The sequence below is a fragment of the Lichenostomus cassidix genome, chromosome 4, assembly GCF_008360975.1.
Source record: "Lichenostomus cassidix isolate B80296 chromosome 4, HeHo_3.0, whole genome shotgun sequence".
NCBI lineage: Eukaryota > Metazoa > Chordata > Aves > Passeriformes > Meliphagidae > Lichenostomus > Lichenostomus cassidix.
Genome location: NC_139484.1, coordinates 16,817,009 through 16,833,722, shown reverse-complemented (window position 1 = coordinate 16,833,722; position 16,714 = coordinate 16,817,009). Strand labels below are relative to the sequence as shown.

The window sequence follows — 16,714 nt, the reverse complement described above, 5'->3', positions numbered from 1 at the left end:
AAACATTTATCCTTTGAGAGGAAAAAAACCAAAAAAAGGGACAAACAAACTGCTCCAGCAAAGTATGGGACGCTTGTGTGCTGAGGCTGAGCACAGTCCCATAGTTCCAAATGCAAAATCCTACTTGAAACATGCTCTGCTTCTCTGAAATTGCCAGCTCTGCAAAAAAGATGGAAAACACTTCAGGAGCCATCTGAGTGTCTGTGAACCTGGCAAAACAAAATACAGCCTCCTCTGGCTTGGCACCATAGCACTTACATGAACAGGCACACTAGTGAAAGGAATGATGGTTATTTGATCAGATTGCTCTTAGCTTACAGGAAAATTATAAGTTTTCAGTGATTTTACAAAAACCCCTAAGGATGATGGCTGGTGACAAGAAACAGACAAGATACTCTAAGATTATAGATATATGAAAATATTCTATCAGCTGGTTAATGAGGGACATTTTCTTAAAACAATAAAACCAGTTACACTAAAGCAGAAATACTTGATAAAACTAGTGGTTAAATACCTCACAGACAAGCAAGAATAGGACAGAAACCTAAACATGAATCATTAGGAAAAAACCTGATTATTTTGTCACTGAGTAACTGTTCTACCATTCTGAATGTGGGTAAAGCTATGATAATGATTGTGAAGAAGAAATAGGTAATAGTGAATTCAGGTAACTTTGCATATTTGGAGATCTTTGTAGATGCAAAACAGATTAAAAGTAGCTGAAGAACAGAGAGGCAGCTGAGAAATTGTTACCTTCCATTTTGTCGGAAAAAGTTATCTTCAAAGTCTCTCAATTTTTTTCTAATTCGCTTTTTCTCTTCTCTGACTTCTTGGAGCTGCTCTAGCAGTTCAGGGCTGTTGGGTTTAAAGATAAATGAGATTATGCATATGTACACAATTATAACAGGAAACATAGAGTAAATCTACAGATGTTTAGATGTACATATGCCAAGCAAGGGAGCTGCTCCTGCAAGCAGCTCTGGCAGCCTCATGTTACTTGAAACAAAAAGCTCCCTGAATTTAGCTCAGCAAAACAATCATAGTCTAGGGCTGCAGCCCCTAAGGAGGTCAAGTGTGCATTTCACAACTCATCACTAACTTCCACGAAAATTACTTGCTGCAGATGGGTCTGGGTTTGGTGACTTTTATAGAATCAAATTCGATGGTCACAATGTAGGGCTACCACCTACATGTGTTTGCATCAGACTTGAAACTAGCAAAGCTAGTTCCACTTGACCTTTCCAAAACCTGAAAAACCTTTTGGAGTGCAGGGTTTTCCAGATAAAGGCTTGCCACTGGTGGAGTTACTATTTAGTTATGGAATCCAAACATGCAGACACTAAGTATCAGGATCAGGACAAAGTAGTTTCATAGTTTCTTCCCAAACCCTTTCCTATGAGGGTCTATTGCTTTTAAAAATAAAACATGAAAACACCTGGCTCAGATCATAAATAGAAAAAAACAAATCTAGACACTTTTCTGACAAATAAAATACTATCTAGGCAAGAAATAACTATTTGAAGTTGCCTGTGAATTCAACATACATGGATGCTTCATGGAGATTTGAAAGCCCCATGTCCTGACTGCTCCTGGATGGCATCTTATCATCCACTGGGGAAACAAAGCCGTCAGCATCATCTTCTAGTTGATCCAAGAAGCTGCGCACGCTGAAATCTGTTTTCATGGTAATTGTGAAATCTGGCTTCACATTGCTGTCCTCCTCAGACCCTTCCTCTTCCTCCTACACAGGGACAGAGCACCCCCACAACAAGACAGGTTATTGCTTCCCTTCTCAGAAACAGGTTCCTCCTTTCACCACATGCACTGGGCAACAAGTATGAAAAGAAGTGGAAAGGCAGAGCAAACACTTTAATTGCCAAGCAATACACAGGACACCAGAAGACCATCAGTAAGACACCCTAGAACCACAGCACGACAGAAAATTGCCACCATCAACTCTGATTAAGGAGACCCTGGGCGACACAACTGAGTGAAAAAAATACCTGGGGTTCAGAGCAACCTGTTTCTTTGTTTAGTTTATGTACTCTGATGTAAATAAACCCACTTACAGTCATTATGCAAACTGTCCAAAGCATACCAGCCATCCTCTGTGCCTCCCTGCAAACACACCTGGCAGCAGAGAGACTGACAGGTTAAAATGTGGAATATTCTCTCAGTAGATGCAGCTCAACAGCTCTCTCTAATGGCTGAATTCAAGACCTCAAATGCTCATACAGTGATACCACTGAGCTCAGATCAGACTTAAAATTACCTGAATGTGGGATATAATTGACTGTAAAAGGACTGCTGCTGCTAACATGTTCCCAACATCAGCTCTGACCATTTAGCTTGAATACACTAAAAATTGGAGTGGAAACTCTGCACAGTGCAATTTCCCATTTCCCCATGGTACACTGGTGAGTTGATTGTGTTCCAATTTTTTCTACAAAATTTATAGGCATGAGATTTGAAAGTCCCTGCAGCACTTGGTATTCACCAATTCACTGCATTCTCAAAAGTAGGGCTTGTCCTGTGACACTGTCCAGAAATAATTTTAATTATCAGGGAACCAGGCTCAGTCTCATATGTGCAGAGACGTTTCTAGAAGGAAGTTTTCAAACTTAATATAAAGAATGAGGCTAATTAGAGAAAGCAGCAAATGCCAACATGGACGGTAAATCTTTTAAATATGTATATATGTATGTATGTGTAAATGCATTTATTTTACAGCCATGTAACTCTAGCCAGGAAGGATCTAAGCACAGGGATATCATTCAAAGCTTTTGGGGGCTTATATCACTGAAGTTTTCAAGACAAAAATATATTGTAGCACTGGGATCAAAAGAAGATATTTTCTTGACTCTTCTTTTTTGGTGTGACTCCTTCTGAATAGTTCAATTATTCCTAAGAGATTGCTCATATTATTTCAAGCAGAAAGGGAGAAGGTAACACCAGGACCTGGCTTAATCCCATTAAATCCTCAAAGTACAATGATTTATGAATGCATACATTTAAATTAAATTATGGTTTGCCCAGAGTTTCCTTTTCAAGGTAAAGCTCTAGGCCATGATAATGCACTGCAAAGCCACAGGCTGAGAATTACAACCAAGACTGAGGCTGGAGGGTGAAAAAAACATTATCTGGGAAGAAGTTTTAAGTAGCAACAATAACAAAAGATACAGATAAGTCTGAATGCATCTTAGGAAAATCTGCAGGGAACTTGTGAAAGTTGAAGCAATATTTAGCATACAATTAGACAGAACTCATTTCTCCAGACATCTATTGCACAGTTTAAACAGAAGACAAAAACCAGCAGCCACGTACTGTCCTTAAACCCTGCCAGCAACTCCAGGCAGAACTGGGGAGGGGAGACCATCCCTCACTGCCATTTCCCAGTCCCCAAGCATGCCATCCTACCCAGACTAGGAAGAGCTGCAGCAGGAGAACATGGATCCTGCTGTGGTGTGGAGAAGGATTTGCTAAGCCAGTCTAAGCAGTAAAAAGAGCACATTTTGTTTTAGGGGAATCTCTCTGGCAACAGAGGAGGAGCTCCCATGCCCCTTTCTAGGAGAGCTCCTGGAAAGCAGCAAAGGGATAATTTCCATAAGCAGTGTGACAAGCTGCTCCTGAGGACAGATGCAAGGTGTTTTCCTCACAGGTGGCCATGAGCCTGTCTTGCCTCGCTGCAGGACACCAGCATGCTGCCCAAGCCAGCAAGGAGCTCAGGAGCCAGCCTCCTGCCACAGGAAGCCCACAGGAGGAAAAGAAAGTGTGGAAATTGCATTTAGACCTCACAGCTAAAAAAATGCATCCGTCTGTCAAAAGACCTCTTAAATAATTTTGCTTTTAAATACAAAGGAGTGAATTAAAAGGATTCTTAGCCACAACTCAAACAGAAAAGGTGCTCTAAGGCCTTCCCTTAAAAAAAAATCTCACGCAGGAAACTTATTTATTTATTTTTACACCTTGAACCAAAACAATCTTTATCAACTAGATTTATTTAGCATGGACCTGCTTGGATTGTATGGCAATCATGAGGCATTCCAGAGTTACAAATGCAAAATCTCTAGAGTATCCTATCATTGGCACTCCCACAAAGCAAGAATCCCAATGATTTTTTCAATACAACATTCAGGATATTGTACCAAAATGTTTGGTAAGGTCACCTCAAAACAACCTTTCAAGCTTTTGATCAACTCTCCCAAATGCTTCAAGAAAAACCCACCCAGAAACATCCAAATACTGACATTGTCAGGGGCCTGTCAAATATTTCCCTGCCCATAGGGGACCTATGCAGGAGCCAAGTTTTGGGGCCTTTTGGCACTTTCCTATCTTTACTTCTGAATGTAGTTCAGTACGAAGCTGCCAGATGCAACAGAGCCCCATTTAAGTGTTAATAGGCACCTAAGTGTTAACAGGCTTAGGGCTGTCATCCTGATCTTCCTCCAGAAACCCCTCCAGGTCTGTATTTCCTGCAGGACACTGGTGAGCTGATTTGGTGCTGCCCTGGCACAGCACCAGCCCGTGCTGGCCATCAGAGATCACCATAATTGACAGCTCTAAGCTCTCACACTGGGTGCAAGCAGAGGCGGAGAACAGAGGACACACTAAAAGAAAAACACAGAAACAAACAAAAATCCTCCCCACCACAGCAGTACTGCAGATTTGATCCAGCTGTTGTCTAGAAAATACTAAGAAGCTCAGTGATCATTAACCAGCTTCCAAACAGCAGCTTAATATCTTCAGTCTGCAATCTGGTATTAATGAATATATGCCTCGAACAGTCTATTAATATACAATCTACTGGACTCAAATCACCTTGGATCTCTAAGTCTGCAGTATTTACATTTAAACAAGCTCTGGCTGGATAACAGATGATCCAAATGTGCTGAAGCACTTTTCTCCCTTGTTACATCGCAGGGCCACTGAAAGCAAGCCAGGGCCCAGCTCCACACTGGGTGTCCTGGTCTGCTATTGGACTTTATTCCTCAGGGGAAAGCCCCATATTGTAGCAATCTTCCCCACCCAGAATTATTACTCCACAGCAGCACGAGAAGAAACACAACAATCCTGCCATCCAAATCTGACCAAGTATCAACTAGCAGAACCAAGCTGTTCTTCCTTCCATCCTCACGTCACTTTAGTAAAAAACACCCTGCACAAGGTGGTGAAAAAGAGCCTGGATAAAGTAAGAGGATGGGAGCAGGTAAGGATCCTGTAAGTGCCCCAGCTGGCTCCACGTGCGAGGGTTAGTTTTGTGAGAGCTCATTCCTGCCACAGTGCTGTGTGCAAGCCACGGAGCTTGGGAGTGAGAGAAACTACTGCAAAACAAGTTAGTGTCTTTTTAAAAAGAGGAGGAAAGCAAGAAAAAAAGCAAGGTACAAGGGTAATTGTGATTTTGGTTTTTTTTTAAAGAAAAATTAAATATATTATGTGCAGATGGAAGGGAAAGGAGAAGGATAGGAAAGAATGCAAAGCCAAGGAAATACTGTAGTCTTATCTACAACAAGGGAAGAATTTGATCAGAATTGGCGAGGCTTAAAGCAGCTACTGATTTTTCAGGAAGACACTGCAAAAAAATCAACACTGATGGAAAAAAAAAATCAATCATTCTGTTTCATTGGTATAAGGGGAAAGTTGATGCAAACTGAGCAATTAGTTAGCAGCTGGAGGTCTTCACCTTTATCTCCTTGAAGAAGGAAGCTGTTTCGCCCTCGATAATTGGCTGCAGCAAAGGGCTTCTCCGCTTGCTGGAGGGGGAACCCTGTGACAGGTGTTAACAAGTATGTTACATTGTGAACCCCTTTCTCCTCCACCACCTGCTCTCAGCTCATTCTCACCCACACATTCACTCTCAGCTCACTGCTGGACCACCAGGAGAAATATCTTTTTCAAAGAAGAAAAATGCACCTGGCAAACCCCTTGAACCCTGGGCTGTTTTCTCTCAGGATGTTGCTTAGCAAAGGACACCACTGCCAGTCTTTTTTTAAACACAATCTTGGATGCTCCAGTAGTAGTTGGGTAGTGACTACCAGGCAAAGGCTGCAAGAAAATAATCCCCAGCCCGAGGCTCAGACACACACAGAGCATTTGGCTGCCTCTCCAGAGCTATAGGGTAAGCTCAGCTAGGCTCTCCTGACTTGCTTTCCGGAGCCTGATTTCCCATTGAAGTGTCTACTGATGTAGAGATGGATTTCTAAATGTATCCTGTCTATGAGCCTCTCACTGTTCTCACTCAGAAGACTGGGAAAAAAGAGTCTCATCTCCCCTCTGCTAGCCTCTGTGAAATTTCAGTTTTGTGTCTAAACAGGGCCCTAGCTCTCTTTGAGAGCTTTGCATTAAGCTGCCAATGCACACTTACAGTTTCCACCCTCTTGACTGCCAGCACTTGTCTTTACAGCACACATTTTGGGGACTATATTGCATATTGCAGGAGCAGCTTTTTAATTTTGTTTTAAATGCAGGCCCAGGAACACCTCCCAGCATTTGCAGAAAAAAGCCCCACTTCTCAGTGACACTGCACTGAGTAATGCTGTGTCAGCCCATTTACTTCACTGGCTGTCTACAGAGAGTGGGCAGGATGTGAGCACTGCTCAGAAAAAGGAAAAAAAGGCTCATACATGACAGACAGAGTAAACAGGAACTTTGATAAAAGAATTCTCTTTCCATAGACAAGTTTGAAGTATTCTGTGTGGGTTTTTTAGATCAATTAATTTTTAAATATTGGACTACACAAGTCATCTAAAATTAAAGACAGTGAATTTTCTCCCTGGAGGGGTGTATTGGGCTCCTTGCTGGTGGCAAAGCACCACCTAGAATGAGGGAATATCCACCACTTGCGGGATCCCTTTAATACACATGAAGTGTTAGAATACTGAGGGCCCTTTCTTTCAGCCAAGGGGACATGGCTGGCATCTCCTGTGGGATCTACTCAAGTTTGTGCTCCTGTGTAAAGGAACCCTGTACCTACAACCCTGTGTAACCAAGCAGCATGGAAGACCTACAGCTCAGCGGGGGTTGGTACAGAAAAAGAAGTGAGGCTGTAGCCAAACAGAAGATGATGAAATAACAGCAGCAGCCTAATGGAAAGAGAAGAAACAACACAAGGTGAGATGTGCCCCATGGCTCACAGGTGGGCACTAGAGTCCCTTGACTAGCTTTGCCCAACTTCAGTATAAAGTGTGTCACTGATTCACTCATTTGCTTGATCTTTGAGTGATAAGGAAGCTTGGGACGTAGCCTTAGTATGTTGTATGCAAAAGTGTAGTGATTCCTGCTTCCTCAGCTTAAAACCAAAGAAATAGCCCCCCAAAGAAAGCTTTACTCACAATAATAGGGATGGTGTTGGCCCTGGAGAGGATCTGTTTGACCAAGCGGTACCTGTCATACAACGGCTTCATCACCTGCCGCTCATTTTTGGTAACCTGAAAAGGGAAAACGAGAAATCCATGAAGCCTGCAGCAAATACTGCACTCAAGAACTCATGTGCCTGTGATCACCCTCAGTCTGAGGGGCTTGAAGAGAAATGTCAGGTGAGCAGCATTAGCCCTGAAACTCCTGTCCATCACTGCATTGCCTGTGCCTGGTGCCAGCTGAAGCTGTGGGTGGGGTGTCCTGTAAAGGGGCTGTATGAGACAAGTGGTTTAAGTGACCAATAGGCATCAGATATCCACAGCACAAAATGACCCACAGAGGCAGCACTGTGTGCTTGCAATCATGTCTGCCACTGTAAGCACAAGATGAGGTTTCCCATCCTCATTCTTGTGGCAGGCCCTCAGTGGCCACGTTTATGACCCATGAAAAGAGAAAGCAGCCACACTGACTGGATATTGCAACGTGAGGATACTTCCCTTGAGTAGGGTAAACTACAGCTGTCACAAAAGCTGACTTTCCGGCTTTGCTATCCCCCCTAATTTCCTGTCCAAGCCAGCAGTTTCTCATCTTTTTAAGCCCCTAACCTTGCCCTCCACCTCTCCTCCCAGCCACTTCACTGGGAAGAATTTACCACAATACTCAGAAGGTGCCAGGGCTGTGTGGCATAGAGAAGACAGAATAGACACATCAGGTGTTCTTTATACTGCTCTGTCCTTAACTCCACTCCTCCTTACAGCTTGTTGTGCTCTCTCTCCTGTTTGGGAGCATTACAAACTGAGTGTGTTCATTTCTGGTTTTCTTTCAGATTCAAGTTGGCTTTTACTTCCTCGGTGTTTTCTCACAGCACATTAGAAAACATAATCCTCAGATCAAAACCTGATCATTATTCAGCACAGTCTGACCCACATCTTACAAGTCTCCTTCCATTAGATCTTTTGTCTAACTTTAGATTATAAAGCTCTTATGAGGAAGCTTTAACTGATGTCATGCCTTTCTACTGCTGCTAATCACCAGATCACCTGAACAACTGCCATATAAAAATCAGCATCAACAGTGTAACTAACCCCTAGGGAGCTTTGTGCAGTCTCTCTCTCTACAACAGAAACAGGAGAAAAGGGAATACAGCCTGAGACAGGGAGGACATTTTAAAGGGAACTGCCTTTTGTTTTGTCTGCAGTTGACTCTCACTGGAGTAATCTTTCTAAAGCTTTTATATCCTCCCTCCAGAGGAGAGGGTTTTGGCCTGTGAGGGGCAGAAAGGCTGTGAGTATTGCCAGGAGTGGGATAGGAGGGATGAACTCCAAGGATCTTGAGGAAGCATCCATCTTCCTACTGATAATCAAGCCTATGTTCCCTATGCTGAGGGCAGATGAACAGGGAAAAAGAAAGAGGAAGATCTTTATTCCTTTCCTGGTCCAATGCAAACATCCCCAGGCCTGATAAGGGGCAGTCTGAGCTCTGGGGTTTGAATGTCCCACACCCCTAAATCACAGCAGGGCTCCAATTCCTGACAGCCTCAAGCTGCCTGTTCATTGAGTAAGCAGTTCACATGGATTAGAGGATGTGAGCACATCAAACAATTCACTCAGCCCTCTTTGTACTGAGTTTTGTGCTGATGTGCCTGCACTCAATTGCACTGGCCAGCAAGTTGCCTCCAACTTTGGACATTTGTCTGTACACATCAGGAATACAACTAGAGAAACTGGATAACCTAAGTATATATATAATATTATTCCTAGCTTTACAAGATTAGCAGTTTGTGGAACAGGAGGTTCAGCACTACTGTTGGCTCAGACAGTCTGTTACTTAAAAAAAACCCAAGTCTAATAACTAAGGCTTATGTTGAGGCTGAGAATCAAACCTTCAATTAACAACATTTCCAAGTTGATTAACAGCAGTGTTCTGTACAGAAAAATAAACATAAGCCTTGGAATGGGGATAAAGTCCTTAGGTATGCTGGAGAATGGAAAAGATAAACAACATCCTTCAATGTCTGCATATCAGTGTGGAGAAACAACACAGAGAATTAATACAAGCACTGGAAGTTTAGTGTATGGAGTCTGAGCCTGCCCTTCAGACCTACTCCAGCAAACTTTACAGAAAGCATATTCTGAAAGTAAACATTTAGTACATGGGCACACTGTCTCATTAGGTAAACATAAGTAAGACCAGTAAAACCTGAGTATATTTTGGGAGAACATCAAAATGCAAAGAGACTGCTTAAATAATGGAGCCTTTGACACAACTCTGGGGCACACTCCACGTGGCAAAAGAGCAGCAGCTGAGAACAGATCATTGCTTGCATTGTTAGAGCACCTCAAGTATTTCTGCAGACAGACTTTTGGCTCAACTGGAACAGTTCAGTTCCACCTTTGTGGGTTCATCTATCACTGGTGCAGAAAGACCCAGTTGCACAATAAATCTGAGCTCCATTGTTTTTCTTGTTTAGTTAAATATCTTTAAGGAAAAAAAAAACTTGGCTGAACTATCCCCATTCTCCTCAAGCTCTCAGTACTTTTCCACTGCTGCCCTGCCAGGAACAGCAAAAGCTGATCAGTCTTCCTTGCCATGCAGTTCAGTGTTGCTAGGTATGGACTGCTTACTTAAAAAGAAAAATTAAAAAGCAGTTGTATAAATGAAGCATCGGAAAGGGTAGGTGGGAATAAAAGTATGCTGACAAGATAAGCTCTGGGCTTGTTATCTTGTTTAAAAAGATTGAAGAGAGTTCACTTTAGTAAGATGCCAACTGTTGATTTATATAATTGTAAAAGCAGCAAAAAAAGACTTGGTCTCACAGAGAGCACAGGGAAGGTTAAGTGGATTTCCCTTGTGCTGCCCTTTTGCTATTTTACACAGGAATAAATCTGCCTGTCCTCTCATATAAATATGCCATTTTCAGCTTTTAGTTTATGTGATTGTACAATATTCTCCATGAAAGAATTTAAGTAAGTGAGACTTTTTAAAACAATGGATAATGAAGGAAATAATTCAGAAGGAAAAAATCAGGAATCCCGTGCAGCAGCACAATGACAGATTTGTGAGCTGCACTAATCACGTACTCTCTATAAGCAGTAATTTGCTGCTCCCAAGCCACTGCTCAAAGGATTAACAGCACTCTGAAATTAAGTTACTTTACCTATACAGCTGGTAGCAAAGATTACAATGTCATCAGTGAAAGAGAGGAGAGACTCATAAAAAGAGCCAACTTGGTGGCCTGGAAGCCACTGTGTTTCTGCCACAGCAGGGATCAACAGAAGACAATACTTAATTCTTTGTCTTCACAAGAAAGTTGCCCTTCTTAAGATCAAATGTACAAGAAACCTTATGCCATTCTCTTCTCCTGGTACATGGATAAAACCCATCTGTTTCTCAGAAGAATCAGATATCCTCTCAACTTAAGCTATGATGCTCAGGAGACTAACTTTTTCAGAATCCTTTGGCCCAAGAGGAAGTGCAGAAAGCAAGGCACCAGGTGGAACATTCTACCTACTCTAAGAAGTGCAATGTACGTACAGTCCTTTCCCAGTTAGCCACTGATACCAGAAAACTGCAAACTTCCTGCTGGATGGGAGACCACACACAACTATTCCTGTGCAGACTGTCCACTGGGCCACAAATTGGGTGTCTGTGGAACTTGGAGAGCACAATGCCAAAATAATGCCCATTCAGCCTGTAGGCTCTGTCCTACAGGTGTCTGTCCAGCCCTGCTGCGTGAGGATATCACCCTGCCTGGAACAGAGTCCTCAGCAGCTGCGGAAGTGAAGGATCAGGGAGGTGGACTAGAGGGTGCACGTGTGGTTTAGAGTGCAAGAAGTTCTAGTTACCTGACATCAAGGGGGCATAAGGGACATCATTTACCACAGACAAAGACACATAAAGATGTACTTTGGAAAAAAAAACAAGCTGCAGTACATACCGGTCTCCCATGAATGCCTTCATAATACAGCAAAGCTTTTTGAAGAGCCACTTTTTCAGCTGCTATCTGATCTCTTGTCATGTCCTATGAAAAGTGGTACAGAGAGAGGGAAAGGGAGGAAGAAAACATGTTAGATTCCTGGACTCAAAAAATACTGATCTGTGCCATAACCAAAGTCATGTCATACCATCATTACATTTTAAAGATTCATCTCTACCTTCCAGTTCTCTTCTCCCAGCACATTGCCAAAGAGACAGTTAATGTGAGTAGAACCCTATGCACAATGCAGGCAGATTAAACACACAAACTTTGTATATGAAGGTATTTTGTGTACCTAAGAGGGATTTACAGATTAGTGTGCTTTGAGAAAACAACGCTATGCAACTTTTAATGATGGTGGCTCTTTTTCAGTTAAGATCTGAAGCATCAATTCTACAACAGAACACATGTCCTTTCTTTTTTTCCAAATCTGAGACAAACTTCAGTACCTTTAGACCTTTGCTTGGACTGTTACAAACACACTTTACCAAGAACTGAAGTGCAGACTGTCTCTTTCTACCAATTCTCCTATGGAATGAAAAGCTGTAGCAGACAAGAAAGGACAAAGCCAAAAAGAAAGGGAAGACAGTTAGAGAAGACTTCTCTAACTAAGTTGGCCAAAATTCCCCCACTGAATTTGCCTGACACACAATAAGCCTTCTCTCCCTATCACAGCACCAAATACTATCACAGTCTCTCTATAACTGACCAGGCGGTGGATTCTTGCTACAGTCAGAAAATAGTCAAAATACATGCTGTATGTTTTTCTCCTGCAGATCCAGCAAACAAAGACAATGCTGTCTGCCTCACTCTTATAAAGCACTGCACAATTTACATATCAGCAGACTCAAGGAGTTCATTTACAAGGCTGCAGAAACCTCAGGAACTCACATCAGACACAAAAACCTCCCTGCTGATAACCCTCAGAGATTACAGCAACTAACAGAGCTCAGTGTGAAACCCTGAAGGGTAGTAATAACACACCCTGAGACAAAACCACTCAGCTTTGGAGTGAACAAGAAGCAAACAGATGACACAATCTCTAGAAGCACTGGAAGACTCAGAATTTGCCAAAAGCCTTTGGATGTAACAACAAAAATAGCCAAACATGGGGCAGGAAAGATTGCAATAACTCAGAAACATTACTTGCAATAACTCAGAAACATACTCAGAAATATACAAGGGTCAGACAAAGAACACAAGGTGACACATATTAGAAACTGAGCTCTGTGAAAAAAGTCAAGATACTAAAGGCGGAGGGAAAGGAACTAAAGCAAGTGAGCCCGGACTAAAGGCTGCAGACTTTTAAACAAAATGCAGAAGACCACAGTGCCTTCACAAGTGACTCTGCAGCCACAAGGTACCTACTTGCACTTAAAGGCCTAAATCTGACCAGTCTAGATTGTACCTTAATGTCTTCAGGCCGATTTGTCTCTGCTCGTTTCTCTTGAAGCTTCTTCTGGATGGAGTCAAGGGTCACTTCCACGGCAGGCTTGGCAGATTTATCTGACAGGTCTTGCTTCTTGTCATCCTCCTTTTCCAGCTGAGAGCCAAAGCTCTTGGGGAGAGTGTTGCTGCGCTGACGCACAACAGGGCCAAGGTCTTCCTCCGATATCTTCAGTTTTGACTCTAAACAGGGAAGTTTGGGGCAAGATGAGTAATTTTTCATTTTTAAAATGTGAGAGTGACAGGATTACTGCCTCATATCAAATCTAAATGAGGCAGTGAAGCTGCCCCCCAAAGGTGCACCAGTGGAGGCTGCTCACCTTTAAGTTGCTTCCGGAATTTGGCCAAATCATTTGTCCATTTGAGCACTTCAGGGTTGGCTGCTTTGTCACTGTGGGAAGGCTGGGAGGAAAAGAAAAGCCATACTGAATTTGTGTTAAACCACCAGAAGAGATTCATTGAATCAAGTGTGTGGCATGGAGGGGTACAACAGAATTTGGATCGAGCACAGGCACTGGCTTCTGCCTGACAGCTGCACACCTCTGACCATCCCATTTCAGACCTTGCTTTAATTGCTCCTGCCTGTCACAGCACTCTGTCTTAGGGGCATCATGAGATGGATTTTCTTTTTAGAAAACACAAAACATTTGATGGCAATGATTAAGTTGTAGGAGTGACTCAGAGAGCTAGATGCACAATGGAATCCTTGTGTCTATTGTTTCCTAACAAGAAGGTATCTCCAAAATAGAGGAAACATAGCATCAACAGTTTGAGAAGTGTCAGGACACATGTATCCACACCGAAGGCTGCCTTCCATCCCAAGACATCAAAATAACCCAAATGCTAGGCTACAGCAAGCTCTGAGCATTTCTTTCAGCCTTTTCTATTGCAGGCAAGACTTTTTCAGTACAATTCCTTGCCATTTAGATAGCCAAAGATGCACACATACAAAGTTTTAGTTCCTTAAAAATGGTGTATTGTAAGGGCATCTCAGGAATAATATAGGAGTCCAGTACACTGCTACTGCTCAGCAGCACTTGACTGTGGTTCCTTCAGGAGTGAAGGCAGCTGCTCTCTCCCCTCTACAATGCACAGGTGTCCTGGGATTACCATCATGCAAATGAGATAAGCAACTGTGCTTCCCATATGCTGAACTTAAATAAACAAACAAGCAGAAATTTAACACAGCTATTCCTACACACTGTCTTAAGCAGTGGTTGAAATCCTGAGAGTTTATTAGCCTCACTCTCTTGTGCTGCATGGGTAGTACATAATGCCTGGAAAGGTAATTTGTTTGGTGTGGATAAACATTTTTGGGGTGGCAGCAGGATTTTGGTCCTTTTTTTTTTCTTTTGTCCTTAAAGGAGCTTTTAAGCCCCCTGTATGTTTGACCCACTTCCCTGGTGTCCCTCTGTATGTTTGACCCACTTCCCTGGTGTCCCTTCCCTTTGCTATTAATGCATACATGTCCACACTAATGCTTAAATCTTAAGAGACTCACTCTGTATTTCCTCTCCTCTTCAAATTTTTCCTCAAATCTCCTGATCTTTTTCTTCAGCCCCTGAATCCTTCGTGTGAGTTGTGCAGGGGTAAGGTCTTCTCTGTCGTCTTCGTAAGATCCTAATGATGAACTCCGTCTCCTACCAAGAGCAGACATTGCAGGAAGAGCTTATCCAAACAGCCACAACACATCTTGATGCAGAGAAGGCCACTTCAACTTTGTGTAAATAAAGGCAAAGCCCCCAAAAGTGAGAATGTTATGTTGCTACTCTGTTAATGACAGAGAGCAAAAGATGCTCTAACAGCCTCTTTCAGCAAGTCCCTAGATATTAATGCACAATTATTAACAATTAATTACCCCAGAAATTATTAACTACAAAGAACTTTAATAAAAATATCAATTTCCTGTGAATAGGGACAGAAACCCAGCGCAGCACAGCTGATCCAAAGAGATGCCACTTGATGCAATTGTGTAAACCCTTTGCAGCTGGATGTGAAAGTCAGCACCGGCAAATCACAACCCACCTCATGAAGGAATGAGAATTGGGAGGAGAAGGAGGCACTTCTGTATCATCCAGGTACTGTTGGCTCTGTCCATAGGCATAGAAGCGAGGGGACAGCATGGGATCGCTGTCCTCATCCAGAAGCTGGCGAATCAAGCGCCCGGCCTGCGGGGAAAGGCGAGCCTCATCTGAGTCTAAGCCGTCTCGCTGCCATGAGGAGAGAGCAGGGATGGGCTCTGGGAACAGTAAGACAAAGGCTTTGTTTTATACATAAGACACACTCCAGGTAACTTTCTAATGAACCTGGACCCTCTTGTGCTGGACTGTGACTCTTGTCACCAGGCACTCTCTGGTCACTACTTGCATCTGCCCTGTGTGCAAAGCAATGTAAAGCCTGGCCACAGCAGGTAACCTACATAAATACAAGTAATCTCTTAGATGCAACAGAAAACTACCCAGAAGCTGACAAGGCATTACCACAAACTGACACCAAATGAGGCAATCACCAGCTAGCACCTTTGAGGAAAAAGTTATGCTGGACAGAGAGCATTATTGGCACACGGTATATAGAAGAGGCAATCGGATTACAGAAGGAAGGTTTATTTTCAGTTTCAGTATCTACAAATGCTGTAAATGAAAAGTATACTAATGGTTCTTCTATAGGCCTCAGCACTCCAATGCGGCCCTGTTGGCTGCTATTGGAAATTCAAAGCCCAGGAGCAAACATAGGTTCTTCTAATCTACAAGCAAAAGGTGCCTCACATTACCACCTGTTCCACAGGGTGTTTAGCCCATATATTAACCATTATGCTAATATGGTCCGACTTTCCCCTTTTTCCTTTCACATGCAATGCTGCTGCTTACAGGATGGTAGAAAAGTAGGGAAATCTTCAGACCCCTGGATGACCTAATGAGCTAAAAGCAAAAGCAATGTTGTTCAGGGAGGTGGTGGAGTGGGAGAGAAAGGGAAACCCAATTTAGCATTGCTGATTAGCATAATAGAGCCCACAGAAAGCAATGCCTCAATCTTGTGATCATTCCCTCCAGATGCCATAAGGAGTCTAACATTTTGTGTTCAGATAGTTTACTAAGCTGATTTGCATGCTCCTGCTTAAACTGTCTAATCCTGTGGTGCAAAGAGCCAGGCTTTGAACTTATAAATCTAACAAATAGTTCTAGAGTCAAGTAACAAAACAAAAACCTTATAGAAAGCTCCCAGACCAGCCGTAGAGCTATGGACTAATTGTTTCCTGTGCCTAGTGTGCCTATTCTTCATTCACAAAGAGAAGGGGCTTTTGAAGTTATCAGTTTATGAATAAAAAGCACTATTTCCTCTTGCTGAATAAGGCTAGCATTTTCACAGCTCAGAGTGGATTGCAAGAGGATTTCCCTGCAGAAGCTCTGTGCTGTTTAACATTCTCCCTCCGTACAATGCAGGCAGTGCGAGATCATCGCCAATGCAGCAAGGATGGGCTCAGTGCCGTTTTGCCTGCACACATCTTCAAATGATGCTCTCCTCCTTTTCCCTTCCTCCTCAGCACATGGATATAAATGGCACACCTCCACTTAGAGGCTGGTGCTGCACGCACACTGATGTGCTACCCTGAAAGGGATGGCAGGAGGGTTTTGCTCAAGCTTTTTTCCATAAGAGCCCCTTGAAGGTGTTGTGGTAAGAGAAGCACATACAAGCCTGGGTCACAGAGGCTACTTCCATGGGGTGTGCAAGTCCCAGGTGTATGTAGCCTGCTTTGCCATGGCCTGGAAAGCTTATGCAGCCTGCATTTCCTTTGGTTAATTTCTGAAAAAAGAGTTTTTCTAAGCTCTGTTCAACCGGTTTCTAACAACTGGAATATTTTGCATCCACTTCCCTGAATCTCTCATGATTTTAGGAAGGGTCTCGCAAGACCTTTTGTAGCAAAATAAAGGGTAATACAAA

The 16,714-nt window shown here is 42.9% G+C and overlaps 1 protein-coding gene across 9 annotated transcripts in view; it reads right to left on the bottom strand.

Annotated features, from left to right (window-relative positions):
• Window positions 1-16,714, bottom strand: part of FAM13A (family with sequence similarity 13 member A) — a 120,873-nt gene that overhangs the window by 3,813 nt on the left and 100,346 nt on the right. For 8 of the 9 annotated variants that reach the window (XM_085058035.1, XM_085058040.1, XM_085058036.1 and 5 more), the window contains 9 exons: window positions 14,801-15,014; window positions 14,277-14,415; window positions 13,096-13,177; window positions 12,738-12,958; window positions 11,291-11,374; window positions 7,329-7,424; window positions 5,681-5,764; window positions 1,545-1,741; window positions 754-855 (listed from right to left, as the gene is read on the bottom strand). In XM_085058035.1, the coding sequence (XP_084914161.1) occupies window positions 754-855; window positions 1,545-1,741; window positions 5,681-5,764; window positions 7,329-7,424; window positions 11,291-11,374; window positions 12,738-12,958; window positions 13,096-13,177; window positions 14,277-14,415; window positions 14,801-15,014 (1,219 nt within the window). The remainder of the gene's footprint in view (window positions 1-753; window positions 856-1,544; window positions 1,742-5,680; window positions 5,765-7,328; window positions 7,425-11,290; window positions 11,375-12,737; window positions 12,959-13,095; window positions 13,178-14,276; window positions 14,416-14,800; window positions 15,015-16,714) is intronic. The other variant, XM_085058038.1, reaches the window with a different exon arrangement.